Source organism: Stomoxys calcitrans, chromosome 2 (genome assembly GCF_963082655.1).
Source record: "Stomoxys calcitrans chromosome 2, idStoCalc2.1, whole genome shotgun sequence".
In the NCBI taxonomy this organism is placed as follows: domain Eukaryota; kingdom Metazoa; phylum Arthropoda; class Insecta; order Diptera; family Muscidae; genus Stomoxys; species Stomoxys calcitrans.
The window spans coordinates 100,387,356-100,407,578 of NC_081553.1; the positions used below are offsets into that span (position 1 = coordinate 100,387,356).

Here is a 20,223-nt window from a genome sequence, read left to right on the forward strand (position 1 = left end):
AACGTGTGCAAAATTTCATGGGAAGTAAGATTTGATGTGTTTTCTATTGCGCTTGTGAGTCAAGTCGTCTTAAAGAGTCCTGTTCAAATTCTACTCTAGTTGGGATGGTTGTAAAGCACCATGATCCATTTAACATCGCCCGCTGATGATATTTCTTGGTCGAAATTGAAATAGCAATACGGGAAAAACCAGTCAAATACTTCTAGCAACAACACTCTTTTGCTGACTTTTAAATGTTTTTTGCCATACTATTCCTCAAATAGAAAGCATTAAACAATGGTCTGAAGCCGGAAAATATCCTTTAATGGAATCTATTATGTTTAGTTTCATTGGTTCTGTCAAATTATTTACATTTCAATTATGGAGAGAACTAAAGATAGTTTTATACCCACCGCCATAGGATGGGGTATACTAACCTAGTCATTCCGTTTGTAACAACTCGAAATATTGATCTGCGTCCCCATAAAGAACTTATATGCTGGATCTTCTCGACATTCTGATTCGATCTAGCCATGGCCGTCCGGCTGTCCGTCTGTCGAAATCACGATAGCGGTCGAACGCGTAAAGTTAGCCGCTTGAAATTTTGCACAGATACTTTATATTGATGTAGGTCGTTGGGGATTTCAAATGGGCCATAACGGTTCAAATTTAGATATAGCTCTCATATAAACCGATCTACCGATTTGACTTCTTGAGCCCCTGGAAGCCACAAATTTCGTCCGATTTGGCTGAAACTTTGCACATGGCGTTCTCTTATGACTTCCAACAATTGTGTCAATCACGGTTTAATTCGGTTGATAACCTGATATAGCTCCCATATAAACCGATCTCCCGATTTGACTTCTTGAGCCCCTGGAAGCCACAAATTTTGCACATGGTGTTCTCTTATGACTTCCAACAACTGTGTCAAATACGGTTTAAATCGGTCGATAACCTGATATAACTCCCATATTAACCGATCTCCCGATTTGACTCCTTGACCCCTGTAAGCCACAAATTTCGTCCGATTTGGCTGAAATTTCGCACATAGTGTTCTCTTATGACTTCCAACAACTGTGTCAAATACGGTTTAAATCGGTCGATAACCTGATATAGCTCCCATATGAACTGATCTACCGATTTGACTTCTTGAACCCCTGGAAGCCACAAATTTCGACCGATTTGGCTGAAATTTTGCACATAGTGTTCTCTTATGACTTCCAACAACTGAGTCAAATACGGTTTAAATCGGTCGATAACCTGATATAGCTCCCATATGAACTGATCTACCGATTTGACTTCTTGAGCCCCTGGAAGCCACAAATTTCGACCGATTTGGCTGAAATTTTGCACATAGTGTTCTCTTATGACTTCCAACAACGGTGTCAAATACGGTCCAATTCGGTTTATAACCTGATATAGCTCTCACATAAACTGATCTCCCGATTTGACTTCTTGAGCCCCTGGAAGCCAAAAATTTCGACCGATTTGGCTGAAATTTTGCACATAGTGTTCTCTTGTGACTTCCAACATTTGTGTCAAATAGGGTCCAATTCGATTTATAACCTGATATAGCTCCCATATAAACTGATCTCCCGATTTGACTTCTTGAGCCCCTGGAAGCCACATATTTCGACCGATTTGGCTGAAATTTTGCATATGGTGTTCTCTTATGACATCCAACAACTGTGCCAATTACGGTTTAAATCGGTCGATAACCTGATATAGCTCCCATATAAACGGATCTGCCGGTTTTACTTCTTGAGCCCTAACTAGCCGCAATTTTTGTCCGATTTAGCTGAAATTTTGCATGTGTTCAAATCAGTCTATAACTTGATATAGCTACCATATATGTCTCGATTATCCTTGTTCGGTTCCCAGAAGCTTTAATTTTTGCTGATTTGACAGAAGTTTGGTATGTAGAATAAAATTATGCCCTTCAACTAAATTTATTTTTCATAAATTTTTAGCAGAATCCTTGGTAGTGGGTTCCCAAGATTCGGCCCGGCCGAACTTAACACGCTTTTACTTGTTAGAGAGTAAGACACGCATACAATCTCATTTACACCTTGTGCACCTTTGTCGTAGTCCTATGTGTTCCGTTATGATACCTCCTACTTACTTTCTTTCAGTAATAGCCTCGTCTTCTCACTATCCGGATCTCCCCATAGGATTTTCGGCATCCTACCGACCGTTTCGCTGTTCCACAGTGTTATAGACGCGTTCGTCGTCCTCGCTCCGTTTTCATGTTAGCTGATAAAATTTGAAGTTGGGTTGCCCAAAAAGTAATTGCAGATTTTTTAAAAGAAAGTAAATGCATTTTTAATAAAACTTAGAATGAACTTTAATCAAATATATAAGTGCCATTTTGTTCGATAACCTTTTGCCATCTTCCTGCCAAATTTAGTATTCCACGCTCATAGAACTTCTGGCCTTCATCTGCAAAAAACTGAACCAAGTGCGATTTTATAGCCTCATCATTGCCGAAAGTTTTACCATTTAAGGAGTTCTGCAAAGATCGAAATAAATGGTAGTCTGATGGTGCAAGGTCAGGGCTATATGGTGGATGCATCAAAAGTTCCCAGCCAAGCTCACTCAGTTTTTGGCGAGTGACCAAAGATGTGTGCGGTCTAGCGTTGTCCTGGTGGAATATGACACCTTTACTATTGACCAATTCTGGTCGCTTCTCCTTGATGGCTGTATTCAATTTGTCCAATTGTTGACAGTAAACATCCGAATTAATCGTTTGGTTCCTTGCAAGCAGCTCAAATTATACCACACCCTTCCAATCCCACCAAACAGACAGCATAACCTTCTTTTGGTGGATATCAGCCTTTGAAGTGGTTTGAGCTGGTTTACCATGCTTGGACCATGATCGTTTTCGACTAACGTTGTTCATATCACAAGCGTTGATTCGGTTTGTTAAATGAATTTCTTTCAATACATGTGGTACCCATATTAAAATTGACGCCAAACAAACAAATGTAAACAAAATTTCGCGCACTTTTTTTCTAAAGCAAGCTAAAAGTAACAGCTGATAACTGACAGAAGAAAGAATGCAATTACAGAGTCACAAGCCGGTGAAAAAATTTGTCAACGCCGACTATATGAAAAATCCGCAATTACTTTTTGGGCAACCCATATGCTTAGAAAACTATTTACTATACTGCTATTCTATGATTTCTTTATGGAAATTACAAGAAGAGAGTAGGGGGTAAGCGCCTATACGGTGCTGTCGTATGCGCTAATCCATGTTAGCACTATGCAGTGACAGGGGCTTATCAGGGGGATTCCACACACTCCGCCATGCACTTCGCCCTCGGCCTTGAGAGCCGCCATATACACATACTGATTTCGACCCGGGATGATTATAAGCACCACATCAGTTGAAGCTCTGAGATCCCATTGGTTTGATGTTCATCTTCATTACGAGAAGCTCAGCTGAGAGCTACCGGACGTGTCCACAGGTTCCGGTTAGTGGAATGCTTTGTATACGGAGTAGTCGCGGCAACGGCTCTTGCTTAAGTACTCAGTGCCTGCGATACTCGATGCGACAAGGCGATCTATTTGTGTCTTTTAATAACCAATGACCATAATGTTTACGGAACGCGGAACGAGATTGACGAGAATCGCTACCTCCACATAAAGGGTGATTTTTTTGAGGTTAGGATTTTCATGCATTAGTATTTGACAGATCACGTGGGATTTCAGACATGGTGTCAAAGAGAAAGATGCTCAGTATGCTTTGACATTTCATCATGAATAGACTTACTAACGAGCAACGCTTGCAAATCATTGAATTTTATTACCAAAATCAGTGTTCGGTTCGAAATGTGTTCATTCACCGTAACGTTGCGTCCAACAGCATCTTTGAAAAAATACGGTCCAATGATTCCACCAGCGTACAAACCACACCAAACAGTGCATTTTTCGGGATGCATGGGCAGTTCTTGAACGGCTTCTGGTTGCTCTTCACTCCAAATGCGGCAATTTTGCTTATTTACGTAGCCATTCAACCAGAAATGAGCCTCATCGCTGAACAAAATTTGTCAAAATTTGAACACATTTCGAACCGAACACTGATTTTGGTAATAAAATTCAATGATTTGCAAGCGTTGCTCGTTAGTAAGTCTATTCATGATGAAATGTCAAAGCATACTGAGCATCTTTCTCTTTGACACCATGTCTGAAATCCCACGTGATCTGTCAAATACTAATGCATGAAAATCCTAACCTCAAAAAAATCACCCTTTATAAACGTGACGACAACATCAGCGACAACAACTGATTTCGAAAACTGTAAATCTCTTCCCAGAATTTCTTTTGCGTCTACCGTTATGGTACATAGCTCTCCCTGAAATGTTGTGCGTGCCATGGTATAGCCTCAATCCGGTCACTGTCTCCTGAAACCCTCACCAGTCTGCCCACCGCATCCATAATGTTCAGAAGGGAACCTTGGCTATATTCTGTCTCCCCGTGCAGCTCAAGGCGGTGACTGACGACCCATCCACTCATTGTTAAATGCCCTCTCAATATTCGAGATGTCCGCCATGTGGTCTGGAAGAAGCAATAGGCTATATAATTTTTTTACTGTTCGTAAAAATTTTCTTGAAATTCTTGGTTTCATAGTTTCCAATTTGGGTTCCGATTTGATTTTCTTAGAAAAATTGTATGCTAACCGCATTTCTTGTATTTATGATTATTGAATAAACGAAATTTAAAGTTCCTTTAAAAATAGGTTGAATACAAAACCCCACGTTCCAGTTTATGAAAAACTTTATTAAATACCTTAGCTGAGTTTATATTGTTTTTCAATTCTGTCACTTTGTTTTTTTTTTTTTTTTTTTTGAAGAAAACCTCAGCACACAATACCTACCAAAACACACACGCCGTGATGAGATGAAAAAAGTGCGGTTTTGTACTTTGAGTTTTGAACATTCATTCAGACTTTCATTGCTTCATTAATCAGTTGGCGAAAGAATCAACCGAGCCACCAACAATCATCCATACATTCATCCATCAATCATCGGCTTGAAACATTCACAGACAATGTGAAAAGATAAAGTCATCGTCTGGCAGCTGCAAGAATTCTTGTGCTGCTTGGAAAATACCAGAGTGGATAGTTAGGTGAAATGGAATCGATTGGGTGCATATGTGACACCGGTTAACTGTTAAACAACTCCCAGAGGAGTTGGCCTCAAAGATTTCAATGCTGTGTTTATGGGAAATGAATAACAAATGAGATTCAATGAGATGTCAAAGTCAAAAAGAAAAGTTTCTTGTCACTAAAAACAAAAATGTTAAATATCTTTTCATTAATATTTTTTTTTTAAACAGCAACATATTTTATAATCTTAAAAAACAATGCAACGTAATTTTATTCGACTTATGATGTAAGGCAAATTATAAAAGTTACGTTGCGGCACCTAGCGGTGAGTAGAATGACTACATGTTGGACTGCTTGACCTACATATTGTAGTCACGTTATTATCGACATACTACACATGTTGGTGTCTTCAATAAATACTGGGTTCAAATTGCATCATTGTAGATAACTGTTATACCGACGTTAATTGGTTTGCGTCCACGATCACGGGTGATTATAATTAAGGCAAATATATAATTAAATATTACACAAAAACACATGCATTGGGAAACAGTACAACTAATAGACGGGGTTTTCGAGCTTGGTTAATGTGGTAATTGTATCATAGAGGCGTTTTCGCAATTCATACGATTCAAATTCAACATACCAACGAACGGACCTTGAAGCTAAAGGGTGATTTTTTTGAGGTTAGGATTTTCATGCATTAGTATTTGACAGATCACGTGGGATTTCAGACATGGTGTCAAAGAGAAAGATGCTCAGTATGCTTTGACATTTCATCATGAATAGACTTACTAACGAGCAACGCTTGCAAATCATTGAATTTTATTACCAAAATCAGTGTTCGGTTCGAAATGTGTTCAAATTTTGAAAAATTTTGTTCAGCGATGAGGCTCATTTCTGGTTGAATGGCTACGTAAATAAGCAAAATTGCCGGATTTGGAGTGAAGGGCAAGCAGAAGCCGTTCAAGAACTGCCCATGCATCCCGAAAAATGCACTGTTTGGTGTGGTTTGTACGCTGGTGGAATCATTGGACCGTATTTTTTCAAAGATGCTGTTGGACGCAACGTTACGGTGAATGAACACATTTCGAACCGAACACTGATTTTGGTAATAAAATTCAATGATTTGCAAGCGTTGCTCGTTAGTAAGTCTATTCATGATGAAATGTCAAAGCATACTGAGCATCTTTCTCTTTGACACCATGTCTGAAATCCCACGTGATCTGTCAAATACTAATGCATGAAAATCCTAACCTCAAAAAAATCACTCTTTATTACACCTAATATGGTTGAAAAGTCTTCTAACTAAAGACGAATAGTGGTTGAAGTGTGTTCCTTTTTTTGGCTTTCCTCCGATCATTGAGCTCGTCTCGAAAGGGAAACATACCTGGACTAGACACATGCGATCCATGTTGGAAGGTATATAAAGGCTGGTAGTATTTACGTTTTTCACAGGTGAAACACATGTTTTTCACGGTTGCTTTTTTGAAATACTACAAAAATCTCAAAGACAACATAGTACCTTTATGAAAATTTTTTTCATAAGTAATGAGGGGTTGTCCTACTGAATGAAATCAGCAAGTTTTTTTGCTTCAAAATATATTATCTAAAAAGGGAAATCATGTTGTTGTTGTAGCAGTATGTTGTACACTGAGGCGGCAGCCCTTGCCGATGAAGGACTTCATCGGGTCAATCCGGTACGTACAACCGGTTGCCATGGGATTGGGTAATCATGATAGAATTAGGCTAAAAACGAATTAAGTACCACCCCTAAGATTCGGCCCGGCCGAACAGCACGCTTTTACTTGGTGATTTAGTTCAATTACCGGAATCCTCAGTAACAATTTACCTCATTTGACATATTTTAAAAATTTGAATCATTTTAATTTAATTTAAAGTTTTTTTTTACAAAATATTTAAATTTTTCTTAATATGTATTTTATTTTGGTAATTGTGTTTGCCTTACGTTAAGCACTAATTGGTCTTTTTTCATCCACTTGATGTCTGTTGTCATCGCTTTGCCTTTCGAATTGATCATTCTTCGTTGAGTTATTGTCACAGTTTTACCTTCGTTTTAACATTTCTTGTTGTTGTTGTGACAATTTGTCTCTCGTAACGGCAGCTTTCGAAATGCGTCTGGGCTGCAACTGACTCACTCTAACCTAACTCTCGGCATAGTATTTGTTGTGTTGTGGTCATTTGAATTCAATCAGTGAGAACACTTTTTTCGTGAGAATCAAACACATTGAAGAACGACATAGAAATCGTGTTATAAAGCAAATGACGAAGGCCGAGGTGCAGAGGACATTAAACTTGAGTTGTTGTATTTTCTGTGCTTGACTATAACATATGTACGTCAAGCCGATATTCAACAGTTGGACATTTGGTTTTATGCCAATTCAATTTTTTTTTCTGCTCCCTACTTCGTTTATTTTTTTTATTTTATTTGTGTTACCCTTTTGAAAAATTTCTTCGTTTCCAAATTTTTAAAGTTGATTTTAAAAAGATGTAAACAGGAACGACAAGTGAGAAAAAAAGAAGAATTTCAATAACGCTAACAGCTTTTATTGCATACATTTTTCTTGTTTATTATCAAAATGTGTTAAATGTGAACGAAAAAGTAAATTGTGCGAAAAAGTGAAACACAAAAAAGAAACGAATTTCCAGAGAGCCGTCGTTACGTTTGTAAAAATGGCGCAACCGCCACCAGATCAAAATTTCTATCATCCACACCCGCATCCGCATGCGCATCCACATCCTCATCCCCAGTTGCAATTGCCGCCACAGTTTCGGAATCCATTTGATTTGGTAAGTGTGAAATTTTCTTGAGCTAAAATTGGTTAAACGTGAAATTGCAAGAAAAAATTGACGAAATTGTTTAGGCCGTGTTGAATTTAGGCCCACGAAATGTTTATACAATAGATGATGAATATTTTGCAGTTATTTTGTCTTTATTGAAATGTCTAAAAATTTTGGAATCACTTCCTTTATATCGCTGCGGCCGCTGACCTTGCAGTATCATTACATATCAGGTTATTGTTGTACTTTAAAAGTTAAATTTTTGGGAAGTTTGGCCAAGAAAATTATGCTTCAACCAACGGTGTAGCCTATGTGAAAATCTTAGCACAATAAAATAAATTCACTTTTTTTTGGCGCTCACTGTATATCGGCGCATCTAGGCCCCTTTGAGCGATCTCCAAAAATAAAGTATAGACTAAACAGTATCGAGGAGAGAGCTCACCCCGGTGGATTTCATTGAATTGGGTGGAGTATTGGAACACACCAAATATCTTAGTTAGATCCAGAATCAGAAAAACTGTGGATTAATAGGGTTTTTTATTCAGACCATTGCTTTTCTTGTGGTGACGTACTTCCATGTGGTATAGCGTACCTTGGCAAGCTCCTTTTTGTGGCAAGGTGTCTCCAGTGCATAAACGCCATCGTTAGGGTTTTTAGATAGACCATGGCTAAAATATGTTTGGTGATATTGTTGTTGTAAGCGCAGATTTCCAAAGTGGATGATTTCTTAGGGCGAAGTTCTGGGTTGATCCTGATATATACCCTTAAGGCGGTGAGTAGTGTTGTTCATCACAAATTTTTTCAAAAAATGTTTGATGAATTCCTATTCTTTGTATATAAACCTGATCTTTTGATCTCATAACATCGGATTTTAGTTATATATAAACGCTATATAGACCGATCTCCAGACTTAAAATCTTGAGGCACATAATTGGTTATTTTTCCTCCGATTTCGGTGAAATCTGGCACAGCGAGTTCTGGTAGACTTCTATTCATTTCTGTGAAGTGCGGTTCTGATCGGACTATATTTGGATATAGCTGCCTTTAGACCAACCACCCGATCTCCCGATATAGGGTATTGAGGCCATAAAAGATCCATTTATTACCTGAATTCGGTGAAATTTGGCACAGTGAGTTCTGGTTGATCCCTACCCATTCCTGTCAAATGTGATACAGATCGGACCATATTTGAATATAGATGCCATATATACCGATCTACCGATATTGTGTAATGAGCCTATAAAAGAAGCATTTTTCATCGATGAAATTTGGCACAGCGAATTCCGGTACCCCTGTAAACCTCTTGTTGGATATCGTCCAGATTGGGCCATGTAGGGAATGTAAACCAGATACTCCACACAATATTCTATACAATACTCTATATCGGGAGATCGGTCTATATGTCAGATATATACAAATATGTTTCGATCTGGACGATATTCAACAAACAGGTCTATCAAATCGCACTGTTTCATATTTCACCAAAATCGGATGAAAAATGCTCCTTTTATGGACTCAATACACTACATCGGGAGGTCGATCTATATAGCAGCTTTATCAAAATATGGTCTGATCTATGCGATATTCCACAAAAAGGTTTACAGGGGTACCGAACTCGCTGTGCCATATTTCATCGAAATCGGATGAAAAATAACCAATTTATTGCCTCAAGACTAGAAGTCGGGAGATAGGTCTATAAAGCGTCTATATATAACTAAAATCCGATTTTATGAGATCAGAAGGTCAGGTTTATATACAAAAAATACGAAATCAACAAAAATTTTTTGAGAAATGTTTTTATACCCAAGATATCTGCAAAATTATACATACCCAAAATAAATATCCAAAAAAGGTATTTATTGGGCATTTACCCAAGCGTTGGGTATTTACCCGGTAGAAGCCCATCTCTAATCATACGCAATTTTTGTTAGTGGTATGCTGGAAATGGGAAACAAACTCCAAATGGGAAAGAGTAGCGGTTTAAGAACCTTCGTTCGGGTATAGGAGATAAAAAGGCTTATATGATTCTTCCTAGTCTTGAGAACAGGATGAGGCTTTCGATCAGACACTCTACTACCTCGTCAATATCCAAATCCATTTGCGTCAAAATCTTTTGACAGCCTAGCATTCTTATTGACTACGGCCATCTTCGGATCTGAATATCTGTCTTGTGGCAGCTACTTGGAGTTTGCTCGCCTTTCTTGTTGTTGTAGCAGTGTGTTGTACACTGAGGCGGCAGCCCTTGCCGATAACAACCGGCTGCTATTGTCGCCTTTCTTGTAATATTGTACATTGTTGCGAGTCTGTCCTCTGCCCGATGGGGAAGAAGCTGCTGTAGTCAATATCGCTATATACATACAGCTATATACTATACAGATTGATATAATCTGAAATTATTGTGACTGGGTTGCAGGCTCCAGACCTAGCTGCAGGAATGTAGCCGTTTCAATGCGAGTCAATAGGTTGTTGTTGTTTGTTGTACACTGAAGCGGCAGTGCTTGCCGATGAAGAAATCTATCGGGTTAATCCGGTACGTACAACCGGCTGCCATGGGATTGGTGTAAATAGGTGATTGGTTGTTTTTGTAGCCACATTTGCATATGGAGATGGCTATCGTTGCCAAGCTCCGTGATTGTCTGCGACTGCAATTGCAGCTACTTCATATGGAGCCTTCCACTATCCACAACCTGTGGTCGTGCACGGTAGCTCCCAGCTAAGCCTCTCGTGATAACGAAAAACACCACACAGATTGGAGCTCAAAGTTCCACCTTGTGTGATGTTCATAGTCATCCCGTGCGGGAAGCTGATTGGTGTAATGGAGTCCTGAGTTGCATTAAGAGCAGATATCAGCGAGGGTATTGCCTAATCTTGAGCAATGGGTTTCATACAGCATCCTTCAAGTATGAGGAAGCTGTCAGTGGACAGGCTCTTGTTTTAAGAATCTTATCCTTCTAGTAAAGATGGTTGATGTTTTTCATCTGGAGGCTGCTTGTGACTATTCTTAATGCTGCGTTTAAGCAGGTATGCAAGTTTCTTCGATGTGTATTTCTCACTTCGACGAAAATTTTACTCATGCACAACTCATGAATAAATCACTACTCACGTGACAATTAGGACTCACGAGAAAATCATGACTCAGTGTCTCGTGATGAGCATGATTTTACTCACTCACGAAGAATTTTAATTCAATAACGGTCACGCGCGATCCCGTGATTGGATTTAGATCTCACTCACGACTCACGTGCATACCTCTATTATAGGCACTTATTATTAATGCAAGAGCTGTTGCTACCCGCCTCTCAATGATGCTCTACACTCGATACCGCTGATTGTCTGCGACTGCAGTTGCAGCTACTCCGTCGGAGTCGCCGTCGCAGGTCGCAGGCTTAGCAGGGAGCTACCGGGCGCGTCCGGAGCTCAAAGTTCCAGCTTGTGTGATGCTCATAGTCATACCGTTACGGGGTGTAATGAAGTCCTGTGTTGCATTAAGAACAGATATCAGTGAGGGTATCGCCTGACCTTGAGCGATGCCTCAGAGTATTTCCGGGTTTCATACAGCATCCTTCAAGCATAAGGAGGCTGTCAGTGGAACGTTGAGGTGTTGTCGGGTCGTGTCTCTTAACATCTATATATTTCTCCTGACATGTCTCGAAGGAGGTTCCAGTTACGTGAGTTGGAAATTCAGGCGATCTTTCCGATTGTAGCTTTGGTCAATCTCTTTGGGGAGAAATTCACTATAATCTCTTACTTTACGGACCGTATCCTCCGTGAGTGTTTTTAAGGTTGCTTTAAATCAGGTATGCAGCTTCCTCTTCTGGTAGAAAAAGTAGAACACTCTTACATACAAATGAACATTCCATTAAGGTATAGGCGCAAACTTTTTATATATCAACTGGTGTTGTCCAATACAAGTTTAAGTTCAATGACAAAGGACCTCATTTTTGTAGCCGAGTCCGAATGGTGTACCGCAGTGCAACACCTCTTTGTGGAGAAGTTTTTACATGTTCTAACGCGGGGACATCGAGTGTGAACATCTTTACGGACAGTAAAATTGCCATTAGGGCAATAACAACCAGGACGGTAAGGTCATGAACTGTCTTGCAGTGTAAGAAGGCAAAATCACTATCGTTTGAGTGCTGGGCCATAACGGAGTAAGGGGGAATGAAAGGGTAGACGATTTGGTGGTGAAGGCCAGAGGACTGCCGTCAACAAACTTGGTTAACCCGAAGCCTTTCGGGTCGACGCAGTCCGAGTTAAGGACGTGGGCGAAGAATTAGCATGCAGCCATGTGGAACAGCAAAACGGTCAGTAGGACGGCAAAAATTCTATGGGTGGATAAAGATCGATGGAAGACGAGGCTATTACTGAAAGGAAGTAAGAAGGAGGTCAGTATAGCTCTCCGTATGATAATGGGAAACACATAGGACTACGAGCTCACTTATATAAAATTGGTACGGCAAGTGATAGCATGTGTAGGACATGAGGGGAAGAGGATGAGACGTGGGAGCATTTCCTTTGTCATTGCCCGGTTTTTGCGTCTAACAGATACCGGGACATAGCAAAATTTTGCAAATTTTGCCAATGAACATTCCACTAGGGAACAGGGGCAAACTTCTCTCATATCAATGAGTGCAGTCCGATTCAAGTTTAAGCTCAATGATAAGTGGCCTCCTTTTTATAGCCGAGTCCGAACGGCGTGCCACAGTGCGACACCTCTTTGGAGAGAAGTTTAACATGGAATAGTACCTCACAAATGTTGCCAGCACTAGGAGGGGAAAACCACCGCTGAATATTTTTTTCTGATGGTCTCGCCAGGATTCGAACCCAGGAGTTCAGCGTCATAGGCGGTCATGCTAACCTCTGCGCTACGGTGGCCTCCATAGGTGTTGACACAATACCAGACATGAACCAAATAAAGGGCATGGCATTGGAAAGCAATGAAGGATTTTGTAAGCAGCACGGAATTCCTAACTCAGATTTTCTTTTTCGAGGTTACTTTTTTTTATTAGTATTTAGAGCACACAACAAGCCGATTACTGGCTTAGGTGTATGTCCATAGTGACATGGGGCGGATTAACATCCTTTTCAACCTAACCTAATCCTCTCAAACGTTGTTGTTGTAGCAATGTGTCCAGATCCAGAAACTCTGCGACTAAGTTGCGGTGTGTCCAAGGGGATCTGGGTGTGAGGTGAGTGGGTCTTGCTGGATAATTAAAGAAATGGCGTGTGTCGTTTGGTCCCAGATCACAATCGGGACACACATCCTGCACGTTGGGATCAATGCTTGCTCATTAGGAGTTGAGGTGGCTGCATCTGCAGGATCGTAATTGAGCCAGAACTACTCTGGTTTGCTGGGGAAGATCAATTTCTTTAGGTGCAATGAGAGGCGGTCATTCTCAACAGTTCACCACATTCAACCGGTAGCTCTTCACCGCATCTGCTACTGTATCTGCATAAATGTTGCCTAGATTCGCTTGATATAGAGGTTCTCTCTTGCAACGTTAAAAATCTTAAATGGATCATGTAGATCCATTATCGCGTTATCCTGGTTTGCGTCGTCGTTACGTTGCATAACGTAGTCGTCTATTTGTTCTGCCAATGCTTATTGGAATCCTTTGCTCTCTTCAGTAACATGGTCACTCTGCCCATTTTTTTTTTGTCAGCGGGAATTTTAATAGTGTCCTTAGACCCCATTACGGTGCATCCAAGTTTTTCAGCATCAGAGTACAGACTTTGTCGGTTTCCAGCGCCCGGAGTCAACACGGAGTTGACTTTTTTGATATAAAGTGCGCTAAATGTGTAAAAAAAAGAATGGAATTGATAGCAAACTTTAATTTAATGACATTAAGCTGTTTTTGTTGTCTGTCAACCTCAAATTGACTTTTAATGTTTAAAGTTAACCTGGTTATTGTTGCAGCTTTTTGACGAACGTACTGGTGCAATCAACTATAATTATATACGTCCCTACATACCCAACCAACTTCCCAAACCAGGTGAGTTACCCTCGCATTTCCATATAATTTTCAAAATAATGCCACATTTGATCTCCTCTTTCCTTTAGATGACCTTTCGGATACCCTGGTTATGCGCCGTCCTAGGCGCACCCGTACCACATTTACTAGTGCACAGATTGCTGAATTGGAACAACATTTCCTGCAAGGTCGTTATCTGACTTCATCACGGCTGGCTGAACTCTCAGCCAAGCTGGCATTGGGTACTGCACAGGTGAAGATTTGGTTTAAAAATCGAAGACGACGTCACAAAATTCAATCGGATCAACAAAAGGAATTCTCCTGTGATGGTATGCCCATGTCACCATCTGTTTCCACTAGTATCAAGACGGAAGCACATGGTAGTGCCGGTAGTTGTGGCAGCAACAACAGCAATGGATCCAGCACATCCTCATCGTCTTCAGGTGGCCCTCCCAGTTTACAATCGTTAAATTTGAATGGCAATGGAACAACGACTCCAAATACTTTAACGCCATCCCCAACGCCGACAACCCCAACTACAAATCTCATGGATCACTATGGCGAATCGGCCTTTAATCCATACTACTACAACAATCATCATGCATCGCATTCATCACATCACCATAATCATCATCATCATCATCATGGTCATCACTCCCATGCCTCATTGAGTCATCCGTATACCGCTACGGCCAATGCTGCCGGAGCTCAATACTATCCGCCACCACCTCCACCCAGCAGTCTGCAACATCATCAGCATCAACACCAACAACAATATCACAGTCCACATCCCCATCAATTTCAGATGCAACACAAACCCCAGACGACAGTGATCAAAGAAGACCCCGATTATAATTTCAATAATCCCTACTACATGCGTATGCCATCAGTGGCTGGGCGTGGTAATTCAGCAGGATCGACGACGGTGGAGGCATCTAGTGCTATGTCACCGAATTCTGAAGTCTACGAACCACTAACCCCCAAAAATGATGACAATGCCAGCCTGTGTAATGGCGCTGGAGGAGCTAATAATGTCGATGTTGGTGACGATCTGGATGAGACCAAGACAAAATTACGGGTATGTAGACATTTGAGTTCTTTTTTTTTTTATTCATAATTCATCGGGCTATCACCGGCACTGTATAGGTATGAGCACCACACAGGCAGGACCATTGATGTCCGATCTGTGTGGTGTTCATTGCTGTCACGAGAAGCTTAGCTGCGAGCTACCGGGCGCGTCCGCAGGTTGCGGATAGTGGAATGCTTCATACGAAGTAGCTGCTACGGCAGTCGCGGACATTCAGCGATATCGAACGGAGAGTCTCAGTAAGACGCCGGGCGGCACCGGCTCTTGCGCAAATACTATGTGCCTATAATGCTCGATATGACAAGGCGAGTTATTGACGCCTTTAAATAACCAATGGCCATCTTGTTCCTACGGCGATCTGTCCTTTGGACCGGAACGAACTTGCTCACCTACAGGAGCTTAACGAGGATCGCCACCCCACATGAAAATGCGGCTACTACAACAACAACATCGGGCCCTGTGCTTGGGCGATTTGCTACTGCGGATGACAGTCCCATTTTCCATGGAATGGCATGATTATCGGCGGATGATTATAGGCTCGCATTCCAAGAATGCGACTTTAAATTAGTCTTCGTGCTGCTCAATTACTTCGGGATACTTAACAAATTGACATGGGACAGCTTGATGGATCTCTTTGATCTGATATGTTTCCAAAAGTGTCTTAGGTCTTATCATTCGGGTTTGAATGTGACTTGATAGTAGATCACAATTCACCAAGGTTAGGTTGGATTAAAGGACAAGCGCCTGAAAACCGCAATTGTCAACCGCTTCACTCGGAGATCTTTGGTCCTTGTAGTCCTTGGAGAACGACCCATTGCACACGAAGAAATCGACCTCCCCCGGCAAATCAGAGTGGTTCTGGCTCAATTGCGTCCCGGCAGATGCAGTCGCCTCAATTCCCACATAGATAGGATTGATGCCGACGTGCAAGATGTATGTCCCGATTGTAACCAGGGACCGCACGATACCTGTTTAATTGCCCGGCCAGACCCACTCGACTCAGACCCAGATCCCTGTGGACACACCCCATCTTAGTCGCAGAGTTCCTGGGTCTCGACACTCAACAGAATCAAGCAGACGAAAGATAGAACGTAATAAACTGCTACAACAACAATCTCTGGTCCAATGTGTTCGTCCTAGAAAGAAATTAAATATGAGAGAGAGAGAGAGAGAGAGAGTAGATACAAAAACAGGTAGAGAAACATTAATTTAAAAGAAAAGCCGGAATAGAAACCATAAAAGTCTCACCGTCAGCCATCCCAGGCCCTTATAGAAGTCCAGAATGTCTTGGGGTTCGAAAAAATCTAGAGATCTCAGTGAAGAAAAGAGGTACATACATTGCTCCATAAGATGTACGAACGTACCCAATTCCTTGCAGAAATCCTAATCGCTCCGAGCAATCATCCAAATCATCATCTTGTGAATAGGTATCCACCGCTCAGAAGGCTTAAGGTGGTTCTACGTGATCTAGAGCGATCAAGCGGGTCTAGACAACTTTCATGCAGACGCGGCAGCAGATGCGGTGAATAGCTACCGGCTGATTGTGGTCCTTGGAGAACGATCGGCTTCCAACGCACCTGAAGAAATTGACCTTCCCCACAAACCAGAGCAATTCTAGCTCCATTACGATACGGCAGATGCAGTTGCCTCAACTCCTATAGAACAAGGATTGATGCCACAATACACTACTACAACAACAACCATCCAAAACAGCCAGCACAGAGGGGAGATCACCATCGGCGTCGCACTTACAGAATCCATCCGCAATCCAAACCTGACCAGCTCGTCAGCCGACGAGTTCTCACAAAACTCTGAGAACAGCCCCAAACGCCCGAGACGCTTCTTGCATCTCTCGACAAACTTCGAATTCACATGTTCCGCAGCCACACCTTCAGCGCCGCCTGATTGTCTACAAAAATTTTGACAGCCTGGGAGGGCCGCAGATCCCGACTCAGGATCACATCCAAGGCCCTGAGGATCGGGAAAACCTTAGCCGGAATGACACTGCAGAAGTCTTTGTAACTCCCAAATTTCTAGGAATTCAACAAAAACTCCTACCCCGAGTGTTCAAACGAATGTTCATAAGTCTGTAACGCCGCGTATTCCACGTAAAAGTGCAAAGGTCTCAGATAATGTATTGCATTCAGTGCTGTCAGGTGCCACATCAGGCTACCATAGATGAGGTTCGGCCGAACCACAACAGTGTCCATCCAGTGGATCGTCCCTGGTCTAAATCTTCAACTCCTACCTATCGAGTTGCGATATGAGTAGGGTGCATTCATGCCCCTTTTGACTGACTCCTCAACGTTTCTTCTCCAGTTTAATTTCTGGTCAAGAATAACGCCCAGCTATTTAGCTTCACGAGAGAGCGGTAGCTCCACTTACAAATGTGGCACGGGATATCTATGAGTACCACATAGGCTGGAACTTTGAGCTCCAATCTATGTGTTGTTCATCGTTATCACGAGAAGCTTAGCTGCAAGCTACCGGACGCGTCCACAGGGTGCGGATAATGGAGTGCTTCATGAACATTCCACTAAGGAACTGGGATAAACTTCTCACATATCACTGAGTGTTGTCCGATTCAAATTTTAAGCTCAATGATAAGGGGCCTCTTTTATAGTCAAGTCCGAACAGCGTGTCGCAATGCGACACCTTTTTCGGGAGAAGTTTTAACTTGACATAGTACCTCACAAATGTCGCGAGCATTAGAAGGGGATAGCCACCGCTGAACATTTTTTTGCGCGTCGTAGGCGGACATGCTAAGCTCTGCGCTGCGGTGCGGTGTCCTGCAGCAGCAGTCGTGGACAATCAGCAGTATCGAGCGGAGTGTCTCAGTAAGGAGCCGGGCGGCAGCGGCTCTTGCGTAAATACTGAGTGTCTAAGATGCTCGATATGACAAGGCGAGTTATTGGTGTCTTTAAATGGCCAATGGCCACCATGTTCCCGTGGCGATCGGTCCTTTGGGCCGGATAGAGCATGCTCGCCTATTTGAGCATGACGAGGATTGTTCTGCGCTGCGGTGTACTGCAGCAGCAGTCGTGGACAATCAGCAGTATCGAGCGGAGTGTGTCAGTGAAGAGCCGGTCGGTAGCGGCTCTTGCGTAAATACTGAGTGCCTAAGATACTCGATATGACATGGCGAGTTATTGGTGTCTTTAAATAGCCAATGGCCACCATGTTCCCGTGGCGATCGGTCCTTTGGACTGGATAGAGCATGCTCGCCTATTTGAGCAAGACGAGGATTGCTAACTTCACTTACAAATGTGGCACAGGCTAACTATTAGCACCATAAAAGCTTTAACTTTGAGCTCCAATCCGTGTGGTATTCTTCGTTATCACGAAAAACTTCACTGGAAGATAGGCGAGAAACTTCAAGTATCATAGGCACTTAGTATTTAACCAAGAGCCAGTGCCGTCCGGTCTCCCACTGAGACTTTTCACTCGATACCGCTGATTGTCCGCGACTGCAGTTGCAGCCTATGGAGCATTCCACTACCACACAACCATTCGATCTGTGTGTTGTTGTTGTTTATGTAGCCCCATATGCATGTGGAGGTGGCGATCTTCTTCAAGCTCCCGTAGGTGAGCAAGCTCTTTCCGGTCCAAAGGATCGGTCGCTATGGGAACAGAGTAGCCATTGGTTATTTAAATGCGCCAATAACTGGCCTTGCCATATCGAGGATCATAGGCACTCAGTTTTTCTGCAAAAGCCGGTGCCGCCCGGCCTCTCACTGAGACTCTCCGTTCGATACCGCTGATTGTCCGCGACTACCGCTGCAGCTACTCCATATGGAGCATTCCCCTATCTGCAACCTGTGGACGCACCCGGTAGCTCGCAGCTAAGCTTCTTGTGATAGCATGAACATCACACATATCGGATCTCAATGTTCCGGCCTGTGTGGTGCTAACAGCTATCCCTTGCCGGGAGGAAAAATAACTAATTTTTAAAAGCTCTTTTTTCTTATGGTATTTATGACTTATCCTTTATATTCCTCCCTTTATTTTCAGGTTATTGTATCCAGTAATGCAAACCGTACTGACGATGGTTGTGGCAATACCAATTCAATCGGCAACGAAACTTCCGGCTCCACAGCGGCCATTAGCATCATGGAGGAATGTACTGGGGCCTTTGCCAAATATCAAAAAATGACTTCCGGTGATCCCAATGATCCCAACTATCAGTGTACGATGGATACGATAATGCATGCGTATACTAATCATCGTAGTACATCTACTAATAATCAACAATTTGCCTATTGTTTTAATTAATCGGTCCAAGAATCGATACATCAATAACTGATTGATGTCTAACTGGCTGTGATCCGCGGAAAGGCGAATTAGAACTAAAACCTTAATATCTGTTGTTCCTTGATTGTACAAAGTTCCAAACACAATTGTTATATAGCATTTTGTTAATCTACCTATAGTCTATAAGTGATTGTATGTAAGTTTGTTTGTAATGTTTCTTCTACTTTTAAGTTTTAAGCTAATTTTTTGTATTGTTTTAGACAATTTCAAAGGTGTGCACTTTGTTTCAAAAAAAAAAAAAAAAAATAGTCATATCCATCCATCCATAGTTTAAGATATGTTTTTCTTTAAGTTTCCAAACTCAACCGAAAATTGCTCTAATTTCGATTCGTTATTCATTCAGCAGAGCTGCAAATTCCAGAGCCCATGAATTTGCACCACTGCCCACAGTGAATGTATGGGCTCGAATTTAAGTTATGGCAATTTTCGTTTTAATCTTTTGTTCTTCTTTACAATAAGTCATAGTCACTAAGTTTTCTTTTTTATCTAAGCTTTTAAATGCTTTTACTGAAATGATGTTATTTCTTTGTGCCCTTCTCATTCCGGAGGCATTCAATTTTAATGGGGGAAATGCTGAAACTGTTAGTAGCCACAAAGTGTAAAATGTTGCTCTTGCTAAAAACGAATATTTCGCTGTTGAAAAATACGGTTTGGTTTTTACCCAAAGAGCCAACATTTAGACAACAAATATTCAATGTAGGGTATTTTTCAAAAACAGACATTTCTTGCAAACATCTTCATTGGCTAAATGTCAAGATGGGGCAAAATGGAATTCTTCAACCTTCTTATCGCTCATTTCCAGTTTTTACTAACTCTCAATCTCGTTTTGAGTTGAGAGTGAACAAAATTATTGGTTCTTGACCCCAAGATGGTAAGAGAAGAATCTTAACTTTGCCTTTTTAAGAAGGTGTTCTGTTAGATTGAAGTTCCTATTGTGATGAAAGGAGACTATTCCAATAAAAGCA

General features: G+C 41.6%; 1 protein-coding gene across 1 annotated transcript; it reads left to right on the forward strand.

Moving 5' to 3' along the window:
* The first annotated feature begins 7,252 nt into the window (after positions 1-7,252).
* Positions 7,253-19,741, forward strand: LOC106093463 (homeotic protein bicoid). The gene is made up of 4 exons (XM_013260519.2): positions 7,253-7,897; positions 13,806-13,881; positions 13,950-14,938; positions 18,959-19,741. The coding sequence occupies exons 1-4, from the start codon at positions 7,781-7,783 to the stop codon at positions 19,217-19,219; spliced, it is 1,443 nt and encodes a 480-aa protein (XP_013115973.2). The 5' UTR covers positions 7,253-7,780; the 3' UTR covers positions 19,220-19,741.
* The last annotated feature ends 482 nt before the right edge of the window (positions 19,742-20,223 follow it).

Coding starts and splice junctions, on each gene's coding strand:
- LOC106093463 (XM_013260519.2), top strand. CDS start 7,781: ATGGCGCAACCGCCACCAGATCAAAATTTCTATCATCCACACCCGCAT. Junction 7,898..13,805: donor TTCGGAATCCATTTGATTTG/GTAAGTGTGAAA, acceptor TTATTGTTGCAG/CTTTTTGACGAACGTACTGG. Junction 13,882..13,949: donor CAACCAACTTCCCAAACCAG/GTGAGTTACCCT, acceptor TCTTTCCTTTAG/ATGACCTTTCGGATACCCTG.